Source organism: Dufourea novaeangliae, unplaced genomic scaffold, assembly GCF_001272555.1.
Source record: "Dufourea novaeangliae isolate 0120121106 unplaced genomic scaffold, ASM127255v1 scaffold464, whole genome shotgun sequence".
Lineage (NCBI taxonomy): Eukaryota > Metazoa > Arthropoda > Insecta > Hymenoptera > Halictidae > Dufourea > Dufourea novaeangliae.
The window spans coordinates 127215-149464 of NW_015374338.1; the positions used below are offsets into that span (position 1 = coordinate 127215).

General features: G+C 33.1%; 2 protein-coding genes across 2 annotated transcripts in view; both read right to left on the reverse strand.

Annotated features, from left to right (window-relative positions):
* Positions 1 to 4157: 4157 nt before the first annotated feature.
* Positions 4158 to 22250, reverse strand: part of LOC107192964 (tyrosine-protein phosphatase non-receptor type 7-like) — a 23671-nt gene continuing 5578 nt past the window's right edge. The window contains exons 2-5 of the mRNA XM_015582334.1: positions 19355 to 19597; positions 9878 to 10144; positions 6163 to 6477; positions 4158 to 4480 (exon numbers count right to left, since the gene is read on the reverse strand). Of these exons, the coding sequence (XP_015437820.1) occupies positions 4427 to 4480; positions 6163 to 6477; positions 9878 to 10129 (621 nt within the window). The 5' untranslated portion in view covers positions 10130 to 10144; positions 19355 to 19597 and the 3' untranslated portion in view covers positions 4158 to 4426. The remainder of the gene's footprint in view (positions 4481 to 6162; positions 6478 to 9877; positions 10145 to 19354; positions 19598 to 22250) is intronic.
* LOC107192963 overlaps positions 19193 to 22250 on the reverse strand; it is a 30047-nt gene continuing 26989 nt past the window's right edge. Inside the window, exons 5-6 of the mRNA XM_015582332.1 lie at positions 19355 to 19597; positions 19193 to 19228 (exon numbers count right to left, since the gene is read on the reverse strand). Of these exons, the coding sequence (XP_015437818.1) occupies positions 19193 to 19228; positions 19355 to 19597 (279 nt within the window). The remainder of the gene's footprint in view (positions 19229 to 19354; positions 19598 to 22250) is intronic.

A 22250-nucleotide genomic window follows, 5' to 3' on the forward strand; every position in this document is an offset into this window, starting at 1 on the left:
AACAGGATAAAAACATATCTGATAAAAATTGAAATGAAGTATAGCTATATTTCAGTAGTTTATAAACAACAATATAAAATTATTTTAAAAAATTTGGAGAGTCCGAGAAATTTTCTACTCCAGTTCATACGTAAATCTTGGAAGCCGGACACTTTAAGCATATCACCAGAAATAAAAATGTCGATCGAAATGATTGTGAATCATCCAAATACTTACATATATGTACGTTTACGTTCGCCGCATGTTCTGATTCATGTCAAAGGCTGAAACGATGCCGACGATTCGCAGAATCAAAAATTTCCGAAATGTACTACGAAATTTGTAGTAAACGACAATTAAATACAACTACTACAAATTCACAAAAATTCTGACACAGATCAAATAGTTCACTATTTGCAAACAAAGAATGCATTCTTTCACCAAGTCTAACTGCTACATAATAAATTCATCTCTGGCTGATTTCTATGTACACACAGTTGTAGAGAGCGGCGTGCTACGAATCGAATAATCTGTACAATCATGTAATAGCAACAATAACAATAATAACAATAATTCGGTAATACTTAGGTCGATCTGTAATCTCTATGGATCTTTGAAAACGTCATATATACTCTTAACCCCTTAAGTGGTTATGTATATATGCGTCATGACCAAAGTCAATACACAGTGGGATTGACGGACATATTTACGTTACACAAATTTTAAAAATGATAATTTTTTAAAAATTAAAATTTTTTGAATTCCTTTAATTCTTTCGAAAGAACGATGTTCAAAATGTATCCATTTACTAGTTAAATTTTGTTTTCTAAAAATATTTCTCGTAATGAGCAAAAATTTTGTCAAGTAATCGTTATGACATGGACTTGGACGTGGATTGCATTTTGAATGTTGAACCATAACGTTTAAGGGGTTAAACGATCCTGATACTAAAAATTAATCAACATATACGCGTACAGTGACTTGCAGATATTTATAACCAGAATCGTCAGTTTTATAATACTTCATAGGTCTTATTAGGCGTACGAGTGTGTGGTCTCCTACCCTTTACCATGTTCAATTGCTCTTAAAAAATCAGAAGCATATTTGCCTTGCCTATATTACCAACGTTCCTCATTGTTTGACAACAACAACGGACGGGAAGGTACACCGAATACAAATTATTAGGTGTACCAATAAGTAATCCACTGTGTTTTATCAAATTCAAAACTTATTTTGGAAGAAATTAGAAGCTTATGCCGTTTCAGTGATATTTGTTCCCATTCTTCAACGTTCACCACCATTTTGAAAGATGAAAATGGTAGAAAGATGTTTGAAATTTAAACTGTGTTACCAATTTATTGAAAAGAAATGATAGGTTACTTATTCGTATACCTAATGTACACTGAATTTAAATCAAAGTAAATATATTTCATTTAAACTATATTGTAGTTTTATTAAAAAAATAGCCGGCTAATCATTGGTACGCCCAATTATTTAAAGACGATAAAATAGTTACTACACTAATGTTACAGAAATATAAAAATAAAAGTTTCGAAAGACACAAAAAGAGAAAGAGTAAAGCTGTGTCACTGTACGAATTCTTCACATGTATAAACGATACGAATAAATGCGTTCATCGTAATAATCTGCACAATTTTTTTGGGAGATGCGATACAGAAATCACAAAATTTATTTATTTCAAATATAGAACAAATTATATAACGGATATTTTAGAAACAAACGTGTTTCTTCAGTATATAGCTATGCTTACCTTCAGGTTAATACATATACGTAGGCTACAAAAAATTGTACCACGTTTGTTTGAATTCACTGCTTTTTCGCCAGTGGATTCTTATGTCTTCAAGTATTTGAATAACTTTTTATTCGAATAAATATTTCAAAAACAGACACTTAAAGCTCATCAATAAAAGTTCCGAATAAAAGCTCAATAAAATTATTTATCTTCATCAGGTGTAAGAATATAGTTATTTAAGTTAAATTGTTTAAAATGTTAATAAGAGAACGATATTTTTCTGACATTATGGAAATGAATTATATATCTAATTTTGGTTTGTACCAGCTAGTGGATCGGCAATTTTCTGCATAATTATTTTACATGCATATATGTAATAGTACTTTGCATACTCGATGAAATTTCTATATCAAGATCATAAAAATATTATACGGTCTCATTTAAGAGAAGACAATATTCAAACTTCTAGAGGGAAAGAAATCACATTTACAAAATGTTTAGAACTTTCATTCAAGTAGAATAAGTACACTTTTTGCCTTTTCTTTTAATATTTGATGAAATTATCGAAATCGTTAAAAAATTGTGCGGTTTTTTGCGATGAATAGCATGAACATATGTGATTCTCAAACAAAGACACATTATCGTCGAGGATTTCGTCGTGCAATGCCTGTTCCTAAATATTTATGAGAAATCATTTTCTACAACAGCCTTTTCGAAATAACCCTACCGGCTACCAACGTATGATACCAATATTAAATATTTTAACTATGCTTAATTACTTTTATTTATAAATATATAACATATAATACATGTAGATATATATGTATATATAGGGTGGGGGCAATAAATATGTCCACTTTGAATATTGCCGTTATTTGTAATAATATGAAAAAATGTTATATACAAAACTTATACGGTATAGAGGGAGGCATATTGTGACACGAACATTTTCTGCGTGGGTGAAGGTATACAGGAGATTTCAAGGTCATTTCTATTTTTTCTAATGGAATGCTATGTTTTTTTTATCGCGATGTGATAGCTGTTGTTGAGACGACTTCAGCGAGCTATCATTGAAGATCATGCAAGCTCAAATGTGGAATTAAAATAAACTTTCTTACATTACAGGAGATGCTTGAAGTGATGACCGTTTGCGTCAATGCAAAGTTGCAATCTTCGTATCGCTGCATCACGTGCATGTCTTATCGTTTCCGAACTTATTCTAGCACATTCTGCATTATTTCATAGGGGCTTTTATTAGAAAATGTACCACTACACGTTCGCCAAATGATATGGTTACAGTACGACTTGTGTCCAGCACATTATGCTCGGAGAGTAAGAGATGCACTGAACGAACTTTACCCAAATAAATGGATAGGACGTGGAGGATTAGTTTCTTGGCCACCTCGTTCCACAGATTTAACTCCATTAGATTTCTTTCTCTGAGGAGCATTCAAAAATTCTGTTTATCAAGAAGTACCCATTACACCAGAAAATATGAAACAACGGATAATTGCAGCATGTGCTAGAATAAGTTCAGAAACAATAAAACATGCACGTGATGCAGCAATACGAATATTGCAACTTTGCATTGACGCAAACGGTCACCACTTCGAGCACCTCCTGTAATGTAAGAAAGTTTATTTTTCAATCACATTTGAGCTTGCATGACCTACAATGATAGCTCGTTGACCTTGAAATCTCCTCTATGCCTTCACCCACGCGGAAAATGTTTGTGTCACAATATGCCCCCCTCTATACCGTGTAAGTTTTGTAGATAACATTTTTTCATATTATTACAAATAACGGCAATATTCAAAGTGGACATAGTTATTGCCTCACCCTGTATATAATATGTTCATATATTATTAAAGTATTGACAGAGGAGACAAAATCTACAATAAAGAGATTTACGAAATCGTAGAGGCTTCAGAAATACGAAACTGAAGAACGTCGACAAATGGATTGGATGTCGCAAATTAATTTCTGTCTCGTGTTTCGCAGTTTTCACTTGGACGAGGTATCACCACTTATTTTGTCTTCTTCTTTCGGTCATAGAATTTTGCGACAAAAGTACCGATTCAGTTGAAGCCACTTTTTACGGTTAAAAGAAGCTGAATCTCATTACACACTTCGGGAGAATATATGCAATATATCTAATGTAAGCATACATATAATACATGTAAGAAAACTGAGTTATACAATAAAAGGGAATTTGTTTTTATTTGTAAAACATCTTATACCTTTTGAGCATCTTTTATTTCCAGATGAACTATTAATTCTAGATTAAAAAATTATAATTTATAAAAATCTGTCATCCTCAAAATAGTTTCAACGTTATATCAACGATATAATATAGTTCAAAGATCAGCCGAAAGAAAAAGACAAGTGATTAAACACAGGTGCCTCAATTCTTTCTTCTTGAAATCGTCTTGTTCCTAGTAAATCAAGTAAAAATCTGACGCGATATATGATCGTCAGAATGGTCCACGTATCACAAGTCGCCTTTTTTCGATCGATTATCGTGTAGTATTTTTCTATTTCGATAATTCTAGGATCTCGAGTGTTGCATAATCTCGTGCTTTGTATCGCTTTCCGTGACGTGTTTTTCTCTACCCTTCATTGGTACAGCAGATTCCTTCTTCGATTTAAGTGTTGTCCTCGTTGGAGAACGTTTTTGTAATCTACTCGAGTAATTCACGTTGAATCCAACACACCGCCAGCTAGTTTGGTCGCGTACAAATTTAACGCCTGCAAAATGAAAACAATGTCAATTATTTTGTAATGATATTTCTATGTTATTTCGATGCTACATAATGTTCTTCTGGTATACATGGACACTAATAATATACAATAATTTTAATGTGTGTATGTAATTTTAATGCGTTTTTTTTAATTGAATAATTTTGATATAATTGTATATCTATATTAATAATTGTATATACTCGAAAATATCAATTTCGTAAAATTCAATTGTTTTATTTGTAAAATAACCGATAAATTATTTTCTATGTGTACTTGTTATTTCATGTGTGTTTACAACGTGAAATTACTAAGTGAACAAACACTTTGTAAAAGAATTAACAAAAGTGGCTGACACCTTGTGCTCACAATGCTATTGATTGTGTGTTTTACACTGGAACACGACGATAAACATATATCTATCTTTATCAGATCGATAAACGTGACAAACGTTTGAAAATATACAAATTTGTAAATTAATTCACCTTTTAACACTCTCATTTCCACGTAACGTCACATAACACTTTTCTTTCTTTTTTTAAACAATCTAGCTACATAAGAATGTTTTCTTATACAGGGTAAGTCATTTAAATCGATCCTCGTGAATATCTTCGAAACCATTGAAGACATCGAAAAACATTTCGGATAAAAGTTGAATGCTTTTGAGGAAGAAATAATTTGATACGAGTAGTCTTTTCATAGGTGGACTCGTACAGGACATATTAACGTCAAATTATCTTTGTTAAACGGAATTATATATATATATTTTTAATGTATTATTCAATGCAATTCGTTATTTTCTATTAAAATGTGTTAAATATTTTTGTCAAAAGCCATTAGTTTAAGAGATATTATAATTTCAAAATTGCGAAGTGGTACTAATAGTGCAATGTTTACCTTTCTAAAGTTGATGTTCAAAACTACATTCTTTAGTTTCAATGCAAAGATTTACTCCGTTTCTAAACGATATATGGAACCCTTCTAGCATTTCTTTTGAAATTTGTTGACAGGCTATGCATACAAGTATAAGATGTTAAATGTCACGCGTACAAATTGTGCCGAAATTGAGTACAATTTTGCATTATTGAAATTCAAATACCTCCTAAACTAATGGCTTTTTGGCATAAATGGTTCAATACTTTATTATAATAAATGATAAGCTGCATCGATTAATATGTTAAATAATATATGATTCCCTTTAACAAAACAAATCTGACCTTAATATGTCCTCTACGCGTTCATCTATAAAAAGACTACTCACGTGAAATTATTGCTTCTTCGAAACTTTTGTCTGAAACATTTTTCGCTATCATCAACGATTTCGAAAGTGAGGAATGGATGAATGTGTGGAAGGAGCGAAATGACGGATCCCTGAATAAAACGAAAATACAAACCATGTAAAAAATCTACAAACTGTACGACTGGTACATGAATAAAGGAGATTAATAAAAAAAAAAAAACGATTTCGAAGATATTCGCAGGGATCAATTTAAATGACTCACCGTGTACAGTGTGGATTCGACTTTAGATAAGACCATTGATTTAGACACAATTTTTTTGTGTTTTGTACAATCGTGCAAAGTTTAATCAAAATCGAGGAGCGACACATTCGCGGTCGTTTCTCGTAAGTTAATGGAGTATAGTCTATTGGATAAAATCGTAGGTTAGCTACATAACACAATGAAAATCACCTTATAAATGAAAGCATATTGTTCTTTCGTCTGAACAGCCCCAGCACGATCCCGTCTGATAGTGTAAATGACCCTTGGCACGTCCACAGTCCTCGTAATCTCATATTGTCTAATTCCTAGGTCAAGAGCTATTAACGTTCCCGTGCGTCCAGTGCCGGGACTACAGTGGACAACAATGGGTCCAGGGCCACCCCTTTGGAGTGCCCTCGCCTCGAGGAGCACGGCTATCAAGCCCGCTCCGTCCGACTGTGCGCCATTGACAGGCCACAAATACCAAATATGATACACCTCTCGGAATGTGTTGTTCTCCAGATTCTGAAAAACACAATTGGTCTGTTCATATTGTGCGTGAAATGTTTCAGTGACATTTACTGCTTAATCCTCCGTTGGGCGCAACTGGTCTCATAGCCACAGCGACGTGACAACGACTAATAATTACCAAACCAATCATTAAGTGTTTTTAGTATTCTTTATTTTTGGCCTAATGTTGCAACGCCATTAACCTATTTGGACACAACATCCCGTTAACGGAACATTTCACTCGCAATTTTTTTTCAGTAAATTTTCGTTATTGAATTCTGTTTTTCATGTTGCAGTTACGAAAGAGGATTTCACAGTTTTGTTCATATTTTTTCTGTCACCATTTCTATTTCCACTTAGATCATATGACGTTACGAATTTTGTAGAAATTGAAGTATTTATAGTACTATGATATACCAATGTTTTCTGCATCATAATGCATTTTCTATATTTCGAAAAAATAATATATAAATCATTTTATTTCCATTTTTCAATAAAAAAGTGCCCGAAGCTGCACAATCGCAACATGTTATTATACATAAAGTACCGATCCAAACATTCTTTTGATAGTATTTATATTCTTTCTTATACACTTCTATAAGTTATAAATAATTATATGTGTAAAAATCGCCTTAATTCACTACTTGGGACTTAATGGGCTAATGCTGTCTATAAAATGGTTATATCATTAAAATAAATTATTTATAAAAATGATGAATATTATCTTATAAAAATGGGAAATAAACCCCCTAATATAAATTGTGCCTCCCAGGTACATTGCGTCCATTGATGTTACAAAACATATTGCGCTCGACGTAGGATTAAACTTTCCAACATTACATAGTGCTTTCGCAACACGCGCTGTGGTTTGAATACTTTCTGCAGAAGTATACCTATACCACAAAATTGAATTCTTTCTCATTTTCGATACGTAGAACATTGATCGCACATTCAAGGAATAGATTAAATGAGCCTATAACAATTAGCCTGGTGGTTTAGTCCTGAATAATCAGGTTCGAGTCAAGTGCGTTCAGGAGCAATTAGTTTCTTGGGTTTAACCCTCTAGCGCCCACCCTTAAATCGTTATTGAGACTAATATGTATGTTGTATCTTGTAATTTTGAGCTTGTGTATAGAACAATTGATAACAGTGAAAACAGTTTTAACAAAAAGATTCTTCGTAAAAATTTGTTCTTTCCAGAACCCGTCTCCCTAATTACAACACACAGGGTACAGCGGAACAATTACGCCCTATTCATCTCAATTCAGTATTCATTACAGACACAATGGACAATAGATAAACAACCAATTCTTAACAAAAAATTAATCTGGTCACGAAAAGATTAAAGCGAAAGGGGTAAATGTAGGTACATGCAGTCGTTATGTCGTCCCTGCTTCTCTGGACATTACAATGCAATGATAGCAATTTAGCCGGTGAAGTTACTCTCAATCAGGATTGCTTTAGAGTAGAACGTTGATTCTACGAAACAACAGAGATGTGATGAAATAAAGTGCACGATAGACTTCGCGGTACTACAGGAGGAAAGTTATTCTTCATAGAAAAATCAGTCCAAATATAAGTAGAGTAAAGAAACAATGATTTACTTTTTAATTTATATAAAGGTATAAACACTCGCAGTTTAATAATAAAAATATAATAATTGTACTTTCAGCTGCCAATGTTGAGTTAGTACTATATATATATATATATATAGTTAGTACCTATTATAAGTTATAATTAATCCTACTATGGCCCTTAGAGTATCTGTATGATTATTGTAATGCCAGGGAAGAATAAATTCATATAGTGATACCATTTTGTAAGTATTTTTCTTGAATCTAAGTATATTTTTAACGAAATAAGACCACAATTTGGAAAATCTGAACACTATAGTACAGCTGAACAAGACTCGAATAATGTGAAAAAGTGAATTACGATAACAGTGGTCAACATAATTTTTGTCTCAAAGAATATTTACACCGATTCTTATGTAAATTTCGATGTTGAATTTGAATCTGCAATACAATTTTCTCCACCGCCTATAGTTTTTGCTATAATATTTTATAGAACCATTAAACTCTTATAAAGATATGGAGTGTAACTTATCATTAAAAATACACTTTCCGGATTCTCATTTGGATTTCACCCCGGAAAATCTAGGTGCCGTAAGTGATAAACATGGTGAGCGATTTTATCAGGACATATCGTGCATGGAAAAGCGATACCAAGGAAAATTGAGTGCTACTATGCTATCTGTTTACTGCTGGACACTTAAATGAGACGTTCCTCAAGCAAAATATCCCAGGAGATCAAGAAGCACCACATTTTACGTAATGTTCTACAGTTTCTAAGTATATAGAATTATACGAATTATTAAATATTAAACTATATGTTGCACAAAAACCCTATGTCATGGAAACAAACGGATTGCATACATGAATTCAATACAAAAAATACTATTAAAAGTATATGTATATTAAGCCTTGTGTGACAAGAAAAAGTAAACTTTAGTACATCAGTGTAATTAGTAGGGTGGTTTTTAAAATCAAAGTCTTAAAATTATATTGGGGCCTCTTGTTATTTAGTTCTCCCATCTGAAAGATGAGTGTGTGTAATTCTTTTCCAATTTGATTAGCGTTTAGAGGTCGCTACTGGAAACCAAAGTCTTCATATTGTAAGGGCTATCAGATTGGTCGTAATTATTGGACAATGTTTAACAAATAATATAAGTTTATTGTTTCCGTGGTAACGATTGGAAATGCACTGTTGTGGACCTGCACGTGCTCGTTGTTAACGGTTTGAATTTGGAATAATGAACTTTACAGAACAAGCACGGCAGTTGTTCATTCGATAATAGTTGTAAACGATATAGTGGAGGGAGGATTAGCATTGATGAACTTTAATACCTATTTTCTTTTAGAAGTGCCCTTTTTGTTAACGTCACGTATCAATAAGTAAATATTTTTCAAAATGTCGTTTCGATAAGTGGTAACGGTTCATAAAATTAATTAAAGAAATAATTAGAAAACTACAGTAGTTTTTTGGAGTATATTCGAAGGGAGTCACAATAAATTTTCTAAAAAATTTGTTGATCCATATAAGCATCACCCTAGTAATTAGGACATGAATTCAATACATTTACAGGACCCACGAATGTAAATAATACATTAAACGAATAATGTTGACAAAGCTTGAACGATTTTTCATTTTACTTTCAATCCTAGAACCGGGTTTGTTTAAATCCTCTAAGTTCTTTAGTAACGGAAATAAATTTTTCTTCGAATGCAGACTCTCTAGATTATTTTTTTAAAATTCGAATTTGTATAAACATTCATAGCACAATTATTAAATTTGGGAATTTCAACAAAAAATGTAGATTTCGTTATAAATGGTAAAAAAAAAGATTTTTTCTTACCTTTAAATGAAGCGTGGAAATGGCATATTTTTCTTTGGTTTCTCTCTTCTTTAAAGTAACTTGGAAATCACCGTATAACCGGTGGCAATCCGTTATTTCCGAGGGTGGTATGTACTCGGTACATTTCTCTACCCCGTTCTCAACGAGATCAGTTAGCATGATGATCACTTTGCACTGTTGCTCCCAGATCATCCTCCAGAAGTCGGTAATGGTCGCATCCATTGGTGCTTGACAAGCGATATAGTATCTCATCGCGTTTTTTGGTCCCTAAAAAAGAAAACCGCTGTTAACTTAAACAAAGAGTACAAAAATCCCCATAGTTTTTTGTACCAAATAAAATATCTGAACAAATTAGTATAATTAGTGCACCTAATATACATTTTACTCAACCGCAAAATGAAAATATGTTTTTGCATTACGTTACTTCATTTTGAAGCAAAACAGGGCATCTTGTTTTTTAAAAGCTTGCATTAAGAGTTTAAGAGTTTATATTATTATATTATATTATTATATAATTAATTATCGATAGTATAACGTATGATTAAAAATAGTAATATATCATATATTATTATATACTACGTTACTTTTAAGAGATTATATTAATTAATAACGTGTAATTGTCGATAATTTCAAATTAGCCGGCGGACAGATATTTCATATTTCAAACGGAATTGATTTCAGCCCGAATCAATTAATTCGTGTAATAAGTATGATGTGACCTGAGTAGTATATTGATCGATATTATTGATTAGCCAGACCCTCTCCGTGTCAACTGGAAACTGGAGGGCATTGCACTCAATATATTCTGAGTACATTAATAGATGAGTGTTGAGTGATTGCACATGTAAAGTGTATACACAAGGTGTTCCTAAAGTAATGCCACGATTTATGTTTTTATGCACGGTAAATGAATTCTATTTTTGTTTTATACTTTACATCTCAAACAAGAAACGAAATTAAGGAACGCATGTAGCACCGATTATTCTTTCTCAAAATACATATACTTAACAGTGTACCAAAATGTTTAAATCTTGCTTCAGTTAGGTACAGGTTCATTTGTTTGGTTTGGAACTGCAGCTATTTCTGAAATTAACTATACTGAGCATCAATTTTCTTAAACTTGCAATATTAATACTTCTACGCAGAAGTTCTAAATGTGTATTATTAATTTAAAATAACACTTTCTTATACATATGTCAGTAACTTAATAATTTCAATAACTTATTATTGGCCTCTACAATAAAATCTGCTACGTTGTATAATTTACACGATAATAAAAAGATTCATTTTATATATTAAAAAATGGTATTTACTATATTTTCGAAATCTGCTCGGCTACAGTAATTACGATTATAATATTTCCCTACGATGAATAATTGTATTAAAATACATTTTCCAAATTCTTGCACAACATGTAATACTATAATTGTCTTTCTAAGCTTAAATGTCCACTGCAGTATTTCTTATCTAATTTTGCATAGTCATGATTAATAATATTACGTCACGGTCATAATAATGGGACAATTAATCTTTTGAAGCTGATCAATTATCATTTCTGTTGTTACAAGGCATAATTTAAACCTCCTAATCATTCACTGGAAACAGGTGCTAACGTCCGTCCCACTTCCGCATATTACTGTGCTCGCAGCTTATGCAATAAGCATTCGTATTCTTCGTAATGCATTATGCAACATCCTTTTCTCGTGCCGACAAAACGCTGTGTTAGCTGTTGCTTTTGTTTGGGTCACTCGAGACAGGCTGAAGTGCTTTGTTAAATATACATATGTGGTCGTGAGTACACAGAGGATTTTACATGGAATCAGAATATTCGGAAGAAATATGAAAAATAAATTTAACAAAATTTATATACAATAAAGTATAACTGTTTCATATTCAATACAAGTGTCCAGCGAAATGTTTCTGTCTTATATCCTCCATTTTAAGAGAAATGAAACAACAAGCTCTACAAGAATCTTTCAATATGTAATAAAACAACCTTTTTAATAAAAATAACTAATACTAAATTCAAATAGTTAATAAATATAACGTTGTTCCTTTCATTTTGTTTTTGTTTCCTCGATCATAACATTTTTTTTATTTAATTCATTAACTCAATATTTCTGTAGGGTTTTATACAGAGTGTTAATAAAGATGTGGGACATTTTCACGGGTGGATTCTATATGCCAAAGTAATTGTAAGACGCAAATGAAGATTAACGAAATTACGTTCGAGGTTAAATTTATGAGTTATTAATTGAAAATGCACGTAGAGTACGTCTGGTCGTGACGGGTTAGACTACTCACACGGCCGTTGCTCAGCTGATATACAGGTATTGTCGATGATCGTCAGTGCTGTAGCACCTGAAAAGACCCACTTATCTCGCAGCTGAAGTGATAACATACGACGCCTCGTGGTATTGCGATAATTTTGTTTAAAACTTTTAAATGGCATTAAACCTACCTATTCGCCAAAATCCACAAGGGCTCATCAAAAACTGCCCTATGGGACTGTCAAGTAGAGAGGGTGAATGCTATTTGGTTCTGTGGGGAAATTCGGCGTTTGGGTGAAATAATCCACACATAGACGGTCGGAAATCGTTTATTTCGCGTTGGTCGTGTATCGCTCGGAACGTTGTTGCGCGTGCAACACTCGAGGCCCGACTGCCCTTTTTGTCTGTCCCGCGACGGCTTTTCGAGAGGGCCGTCGTCTGACGCATCGAACGAGAACGTTCTCGATTATTCGATAATGTATACAGCAGACGACGGAACTCGCCGTTCCGAGAACTTTCGCCCGAGCAGCCGAAGTGCGTTTTGTCGCAACGCGCTGATCGGCACGTCGTCTATGAGGCGGCGCGTTTGTTCACGTGCCGCCACAGTTCAAACAATCAAATTTGCTTGCAACTATCACACACACACGCAAACACACGTAACACGCTTGTCCCGTCTTTGAATGTTCATGTATATTAAAAGCACTGCGACTCATTCAATTATACAAGTACAGAAATACAACACAAACCTATGGAAACACACTTACGTACGTTACATTAAAATAGAACCACGGAGTCCACAGAAAAACTTTATATGTATCCACAAAGAACACTCAATTACAAGTCACAAATACTCTCACAGTATAAACTCAAAATATCTATCTCTTTTTCCTATACGCAATCGCAAACTTCTTTTAAGGGGTTAAGACACCTTGATGGGGTTTAAATAAAACTTAAATCCAAACAACTTTTTAAACAAAACTAGTTTTCGGAATCAATTAATTTTTTTTACAGGTATATTATTCAATTATAGTTAGTGTAAAATAATTATTGAAAACGTAACAAATATGGCGGCTAGAGCCAGCTGCGTGAAGATCCTTTGCCGGTTCCGGAATCATGGGCGACTCGATTGCTCGAATATCGGTGATCGAAAATTAAAAAATAAACGATTTTCTGAAATGTAGATATTGTAGCTAAAATGTAGCGTATGGATTTCTGAAAATGTGGGCGATAGTGAAAACGAGCAGTAGTCAATTCTTTATTTTGGTTTCTTGCCTGAAAAACTTAACTTTAAAAATCCGTTACGAATAAATGAATCTTGGCATACAAAAATCCGTACGCTACATTTTAGCTGTAATATCTATCTTTCAAAACATAATTTAGTTTTTAATTTTGAATCACCGACACCCGAGCGATCAGGCCGCCCATGCATCTGAACGCCGGTGGAAAACTATTACGCATCAGGCTGTAGCTGGTGTATGATTTAATTCTTTTTAACAACACTTTTCAATTAACCATGGTTGAATATTATATCTGTAAAAAAATTAATTGATTCTGAAAAAGTTATGTAAAAGTGTAAAAAATTATTTGAATGTAGGCTTTCTTTAAATCCTATCAAGATAGCGTGCCCCCTAAATGACTTCCGGATCCTTTAGAATCCGTCCGTCTGTATTCATGTTTGTATACATATAATGCGGCGTTCTTGATTTTTCTAACCTTATATCAGCACTCGTCCTCTCTTCCATGCGCAATTAGCATGCCCATAATACGGAAAAAGTAAAATTATATACCTTCTCGTAAATGCAATCATCACACATACAAACAGAACCTCTCAAGAATAAGAACGCAAGCATACAGCAAACGACAAAAACCACAAATTTAAGAACACTGAAATCTAATAAAATTAATTAAAAGTATTATTATTTAATCTAATAACTACAAACTAAAATTGTGTATATTCGTAATTTAAAGTCGGACAGAGCCTTCTAAAATGTCCGAATCTCGAAAGAAGAATGACTCGGACGCACTTTCTGTGGTCGTTACAATCATACAACTTTAGAAAGAGACGGGTTAGTTTCGGAGGACTTGCTATCTGTTTCTAATATAGCTGAGTCAACCATTCAATATGCAGATCCCCAGAAACTCACCCTCCACTACTGAGATTTAAAAAGAGATGCCAAATCCTCCGAGAGCCACCTACTTCTTTCTAAACTTGGACGCCCGTTACAATGCATTCACGCCAATTCACTCAGCAAGTTGATCGCATTAACTGCGAAACAGTCGCTCCGAGTGTCGAGTAGACAGGTTTAATGTCGTCCAGCAATTTGTATTGGATGTTCCAGAAAGTTTTAGAAAGGATTATTGCAATACACAAAGCGTCGCATATCACCGCTTCAGCTGTGAGATAAGTGTGTTTTTGTAAGTGTTACAGCACTGATGGTTACCGACCGAGTCTGTGTATCAGTTGAGCAACGGCCGTTTGCATAGTATAACCTGTCGCGCCAGACATATTTCATTCGTATTTCGCCCGTATTTTAAACAATTAATAGCTCAAAACTGAAACCTCGAACACAATTTCGTCATTCTTGATTTTCGTTTTAGTTCGTCGTGTAAAATCCATCCTGTGGAAGTGTTGCTCATTTTTATTAATACCCTGTAATATAAAATGTACTTACTGTTCTCCGCCTTGTTTATTAATTATTTTTGGTGATGGATCTGCTAATGATATTTCAAATTATCAGATTTTCCAAAAGCTTACTGTTTGAAATAAATTGTTAGAGATTCTACATGTCTTCAAGATATAGTTACTTCAACCTATTATGATTCGCTTAACGCTGCCATTTAAATTAGTTGTAAAGTGCCTGTTATATGAAAAAATGTTTGAAACAAAAGTTGTGTGGTATCGAGAGGGGCACACGAGCAATAATTCGTATTTGCTATTTTGCGTTTTAATCGAGATATGAAGGTCACCTTGAGTTTTTTAATTGTAATGTGAAAAATTTGACCGTATAATTGGAAAGAATGATGAATGCTGAGAAAAAAATCTATTGGAGTATACCTGTAGGTCCAAAAACTAATAGTTACTTAAAAGTTACTGAGATATTCTTCAACGAACTATAATAAACTTTCGTGAATGCAAAATTCGTACGCTTACAACCTGTCTCTTACTTTTACGATTACTTTCTTTGGGGACTTCTAAAAAAGGAAGTTAGTCGTGCGCTACGAACGACATCCAAAGATATGAAAAATCATATCATTAGAACACGTAATGCTATAAATCAAAAAACACTTGAACATATGACATTTGCATTTATTGAACGACTACGCACTTATATTGATTCATTGATTGTAATGGGCAACGTTTTGAGCATACATATATTGCATTAAAAATCATTTAAAGAGTATCTCGGTAATTATTGGATTTTGGGCCCATGTACCTAATAGTTTTTTATTCAATGTACAACAATCTTTTTTAATTGCACGGTAAAAGTTTACATATTACAATAAAAAAGCTCAAGGTATCCTTCACATCTTGATAAAAAAGTAAAATCGCAAAAAACTAATTATTACATTGTATGCCTCTTCTGATACCTTACAACTTTTGTTTAAAACATTTTTTCATATAACAAGCAGTTTACAAGTACATTTGAAGTCAGCGTTAAATGAGTCACCCTTTATAATTATAATATGTTATTTCAATGCAATAATTTTCGGTCTATTATTTATTGCTTATGCAATACAGTTCAATTTGACGTGCAATTGCTAATTGTGATTGATAACATTCTTTCGTAAAAATATGGACAAAGACAGCAATTCATAAAATTCACAATTTCATTGAAAATAATAATACTAAAAGATAATAATGACCCAGTAATTCCATGGATGACAAATTATATAAAATCAGTGCGGCACGAAATATGTTAAGAAATGTTTGCATTTCCTATTCAAACAAAGAAACGTATACTTAAAACAAAGTACAAAACACAAAGTTCATATTGTATAAATAAACATTATTAAATAGAATATTTTATTTGCACTGCGCGGAGCGTAGGTTACAAACGTAATTATTCTGAAACATTTCTGTACATCATAATTACGAAATATTAACGTATGAAATATGTAATAACGTGAGTATATAGATATTATGTTCGTGTCGTTTCTATGCAGCGCTGTACAAATATTATGCTATTACAAATACTGTAAGACGAGTAAATTCAGAAATTTTCAAGTAAATAAATAAAAAAGTAAAGGTCATAAAAAAATACAGTCGAATACAAATGAAACGAATTAACTCGTTCTTCTTTATTAACACTAACTGTCGAATGATTTCCGTATGTTTTACCCACAATGCTGGAGTGGAATCTGCCTTATATGAAGTGTATAAAAGGATATAATATAAGGATAAGAAATTATTGAGTTCCGGGTATGGTTTATGCTTCAATACTAATAATATTAAAAATTGTTTCAGTTATTTCATTTTCATTTTAAAAGTTTTGACGATATGTAATAGGTTAAGGAGTTAGTCTACTTTGGATCTGAAAAATATGTTAATGCTATTCTTTGGCAATTTGTTGTGTGAAAGTAATGAAGTAAACGAGAGATCCATTATAAGACATTTACTGTATATATTTTCGGGTACGCGATCAAATTTTTTTAATACAACAAAATGACGCTGGGGCTCAGCCACATTGGCTGTTCCGAAGGAAGCACCTAATCGGAATGCAAAATAAATTTAAAACGGTTTGATCTGGACCGAGAAGCAAAATATTATTATGTTCTACATGAAATTTACTAAAGCAGTACGTAGAGATTTTTCGATATGTTAAAAAGTTTCTTTGCTATGGATATTTTTTAACAAAAGTTTTCGGTTAAAAATGATACTTTTTTCTTCGAAACTTTTGCAAAAAAAATCATACTTCTAGAAATCCCTACGTACCTACTTCTTTAGTAAAGTTCATGTACAACACATAATTGTTTCGCTTTTTATCTAGGTCAAATCGTTTTCAAGTAATTCTGCACACCGATTAGTTGCCCAGTTAAAAGCAACCAAACGTGGATCATCCCTATCGTCGTCATTTTGTTTTAAAAAAAGAAAAATTGTTTTGCGTACCTAAAAATATGTACCATAATAAATGTATTCTAAGAGATTTCCCATTTACGTAAAAAAATAACTTTCATTTTTAGGTTCCAAAGTGGGCTAACCCCTTAATTGGTAGTGCATATATTGCAAAATTTGGTTTAATGAAAGCAATCACCCCATAGAACACGAAAGGAAGACTAATTAGGGCTTGTGCATTCATTTCATCGTAAACCATTGAAAGGGCACTTCAAAGTGTCAGTCGTTAATTGAATAAACGTTTGTTTATTCCTCAAAAATATTCAGACAGCTAAATAGAACAGCGTATTAACATGTACTGTACGCGTGGAAACTGCAGTTCCCAACAAATCCCAACATGGGCGAATCTCGCGGCCACTTGGGAAATATAGTTCCCAAGTCCTTTCAATCCAATGTCTTTGGGGTATTGTGGAGGGTACTTATACGTCTTTTATAGCCACATGTGAATGTATCTACATGAGTGATATCTACAGAAACAGTTCGATACTACAGTAAATTCTGGATGAGTGTTCAAAGACTCCTCGACACTGACAAGGGGAGTTCCTCAGGTGTAACATTCACTTTTTAATAAGATTTAGTACAGTGATGGAATTTGGAATTCTGAAGCCCATGATATTTGTTACAACCGCATATGGCCATTAGTTTATGAAATATTTAATGTTCAGTGCCAAGGAGCCATCGAACACTTATCGAAGATTTACTGTAGTTGTCCACAGTTTTAAATATTATTAAGGTGTAACTAGGGGAGAGTGTGGTAAACACGAACGCTGGGTAGTCCCGAATGCAATGATTACGGTGTGTTAGAAAACGAAAATTTATCTTTTCACTCCACTAGCTGACAGTTTAGCTCGTATCCAGTGCTAGGAAGAAAGTAATTAAAAGGGGCCTTGCATGCCGTTGACAATAAACAAAATTTATTATTTGCATCGTTTTTCAAGTAACATATGGTCTATTTCAAATTGTATGTAGTTACTGTTTGCATTAATGATACAATTTCGGATTTATTCAAGTTAAAATGAGCACATCTTAGACAACATTTTGTGACCAATGTGTTGTCTGTTGACTGATTTTAACCTCTAAATGAATTTTTTTCAATTTTTTGACGTTGTGGGATATTGGTGAACAAACTGGATGGCGGCTACTGAAGACTGGATCACGTGTTACAAACTTCACTTATGGGCAAATGAAAAATGTAGCAGTGGTGAAAGCACACCCAGAGCCACACTCTGTTCGTGATAACCCTGTGCAGTGTTCGTGATTCCCCCGTGGCAGTCGGGTTGTAGCGTGCACAGCCAGGTAGTTGGCTGTGGAGCGTCCGCGCACGGTTGCTGGTCATTTTAGCCCTCGAGCCGATGAGCTCAAGGCTTCGAGGGTAATAAAATGGTTTGCAGCTGTGCGCAAGGATTTTCGATGCGACAGGAAAATTTCCGTTTAAGTAGTCGGGGGAACTTTCTCTTTTAAGGGCTTTCTTCCTCCCCCGAATAGACAGCGTGTGCAGGCTGGGGGCATTCAGTCACGAGCACTCGCCGAGTAAAGTTACTTGCTGAATCATTTCGCTACCCTTAACGATAGTGTAAGTTCTCACTGTTTGTGGGGAAACTAACATTATTAATTCCATCAGGAATTTATTTGTATATATTAGCGAGTAGTGTGTAGTATAAATTCATTTCTCCACGACACCACCTCAGGGTAATCACGAACACCAAGGGTTTCGTTTTTTCTCTAAAAAGTTCATTTTTATAATAATTTTTCCAAAATTGGATATTGTAGTTCGTGGATGAATAGGTTAAGTATGATTATAAGTAATAAACAAATCCGTTTCTCACTCAGCTTTCGTTTTGTTCGTTTTTTTTTTTTGCTTAGGTGTTCGTAATTACATCGCTTTCCCCTAAACGACAAATCTCACAATCGGATGGAGGCTATAGTTCCCATTTAAAAATGTGATAAAAAATGTCTGTGATAAGGTGGCTGTTGGAATAGTTATAATGACATATTGATAGTGAAAACATAAAAAAAAAATTGTTTTTCCAGGTTATGAGCTTGAATAAATAATTACAGCCCGTTCTGAATGTGTTAAGTTAAAACATTACTTACCCTGACGTAACTGGCATTAATGTATTCCGTAAGTGGATCGTTGTTAATTTTTTGAAGCGGCACCCTTGTCTCCGGAAGCGGTATCACGTTTGCGTATCTATTCTTCAGTTCAGCGCCGGTCGGTAGCTCGTCTATCTTCGCCGAAACTTGTGGAATACCGGCGAATTCCTCGTTGATTGCATTAACGTCATTGCAGAAAGATGAAAGCCCGGCAAAATTCAAGGGATGGGACGGTATGGCGCTCTGCAAACGAGAACAGAACCGTTCGTAGAAATACGATTTCCAAGGCTTTTATCGTAACGTTAACAGAGTTAACTGCAGTTTCGCCGGCTTGGACCGGCCGTCATTTGCACGGGACACAATTTTCACGATTGCTTTCGAAGTTGTTACGGTCACAGTTTGATAAATTTAAACGAAGGTGAGTTTATTGCGTTTGAGTCAGTTAACCTTTTAAATATAGGTTAGATCGGTATTTTCTGGAATATAAATTCTGGTTTTTATAGATAATTCTACGGAACTGAAATTATGTGGCAGGTTTGTTTCTTTTATTAAAGGTTTTTTTGAGGTCTAACGCAGTAAACTTCATACTAATCTTTATGATAATGTTTGGTGTATTGTTGTTTATCACACTCACTCTTTACAATAAATGCATAAAATCCGCAGTACATTGATTACATACAGTCTGTTGCAATTTTTTTCGTGACTGAGCTAACCAGAGTTACTTTATTGTTAAATATTGATAACCAAAAAATGGTATTGCACTTCGACTTTAGCTAAATCAAGAATATTCATTATTTATTAAATTCAATTTCGAACCTTCGCCACGGGTCTGACTCGATAATATGAGGCAGAGATTAATTTACGCGAAAATGAAGTTTGTATTAGACTTCGATCGAATATTTATTTTATTGTAATTTTCTCTGTTGCTATACTAATATAATGTCATACTTTTTCCTTTTAGAGAACATGCATGGCTAGGTTGCTATACTATTTTTGGCTATTCATTTTTCATTACATTAACAAAAAGAATCTTGTGTAACTGTACAAATGTCATTAGATGGGAAATATAGAGTGTGATTTTGATAAAAAATATTGTTATAAAATTCAATTTTTATACTCAAATTGGAGCAACAATCTCTTGCAGAGTAAACACAGACGGTACATTAAATTTCATTTGAACTTCCGTATCAATTATCGTCATTTTAAAACTTCAGGTTCTGGAACCGTTTGGATTTGCAATTTTTAATTTTACAAGAAATATTTGTCGAACGGTATTCCACTATTGTACAACAGTTTTAGTTTCAAAAATGTATATTAATTGTGTGATATTACATAAAAGTGAAAAAAGATGGAAATTATTGAGTGAAGTGTTTGTATGGTTCTGTTGAGTTTGAATTGTTTCATTATTATGCGACAGTGATATAATGGAGGAGTATCACCTTCATTTAATTCAATCAAACTCACCTACTTTCGAGCCCTTACATACTTTCATACATAATCATTTCATTTATGTAATAAGTATTTAGTAATAAGTTCAACTCACTACAAAAACGACAAATAATAGATAAGTTACAAGATATGGATTAATTAAAAATTGTATTACTTTTGTAAGTTTGTCTATAAGTTACATAAAGAGAATTCTAAATTTTATTTCATAAAAGTGTGGTTTCTTTTTGGCAAATACTGAACTGAAATTGTATTTCTACACTAATATTACAGTATACTATAATCCAAATTCTACTGGGATACAATTTTGTACGATTTACCTGTGTATCGAATTTATATTACAAGAACGTGTTAATTGTATGCTATAAACAGAAGAATACGTTTGCTAGTTATAAATGTAAGATACCTACATTAAACTATCCATAAAAATAAAAATCAATACGCAACTAAAATATACGCGACATTATTTTTGTTTGTCATTGGCTATATGTATAATCGTATAAAGAAAATTAGAATAACATTATTTACAATTTGTTTTATACGCTTCGAGTTATTTACAAAAGTTTTGTTCTTCGAAATGTATCAAGAAACTAAAGTGAACTTCACCCGAAGAATACAAATGCCAATAAATATAGCGGAATAACAATATGATCAATTAATAAATATGAAGAAAATACATAAGGTTCTTTTAAAAGCCAGTAACTTCTGATTTTGTTTTTAATAACTAATAACTTAAAGCTATATCACAACGAAAATAATCATTAATTTTATTTTTTCATATTTAATTAGATTGGTCCCATAAATAGCATATACATATTCCATACTAAATTTCATATTTCAATAGTCTGTTTTAGCTCCACAACAGAAGTTAAAATATTAGATTAAACAATAAGTTCTTTCGAATTTCTTTAAAACATCTTATCTTTGTATATTACAACAGTAATCTTATTATTGCTTATTCTATCGTTGTAAAATTTTTTTTTACGAAAAAGTTCAACCATTTTTTAGAACTCAAAATAAATTTTTAAGAGTTCGATGTAAATGAAAGTTCAGGATGGATGAAGCAATACATATTCCCACAAAATTTAAACAATTCTTTACCTTTCTGGATAGTAGTGACAATCGTTTTTCTTTTATTGTTGCCATTAACAATATACCTGCCAGCGTTGTATGTATACTCAATGAAATCGTATAATACATTAACTCTTAAAGTACTGTGGGCGGATGTATATAGTGTTGTTAAAATGAGCCTCGAGTCTTGAGCTTTAACAGCTCGAGTCGCGGTTCAAACCCTAAAGGCTCGAACCCTCAAGGTTCGAAGCTTGAGTCGTGAAAGCTCGAGTCTTTAACGCTCGAGCCTTTAAGCTTGAAGGCTCGAGTCGTATAAATTGTATGTAGTGAAGTAATGTACAGACCTTGAATTTTCGAAGCCTTAAAACTTAACCTAAAA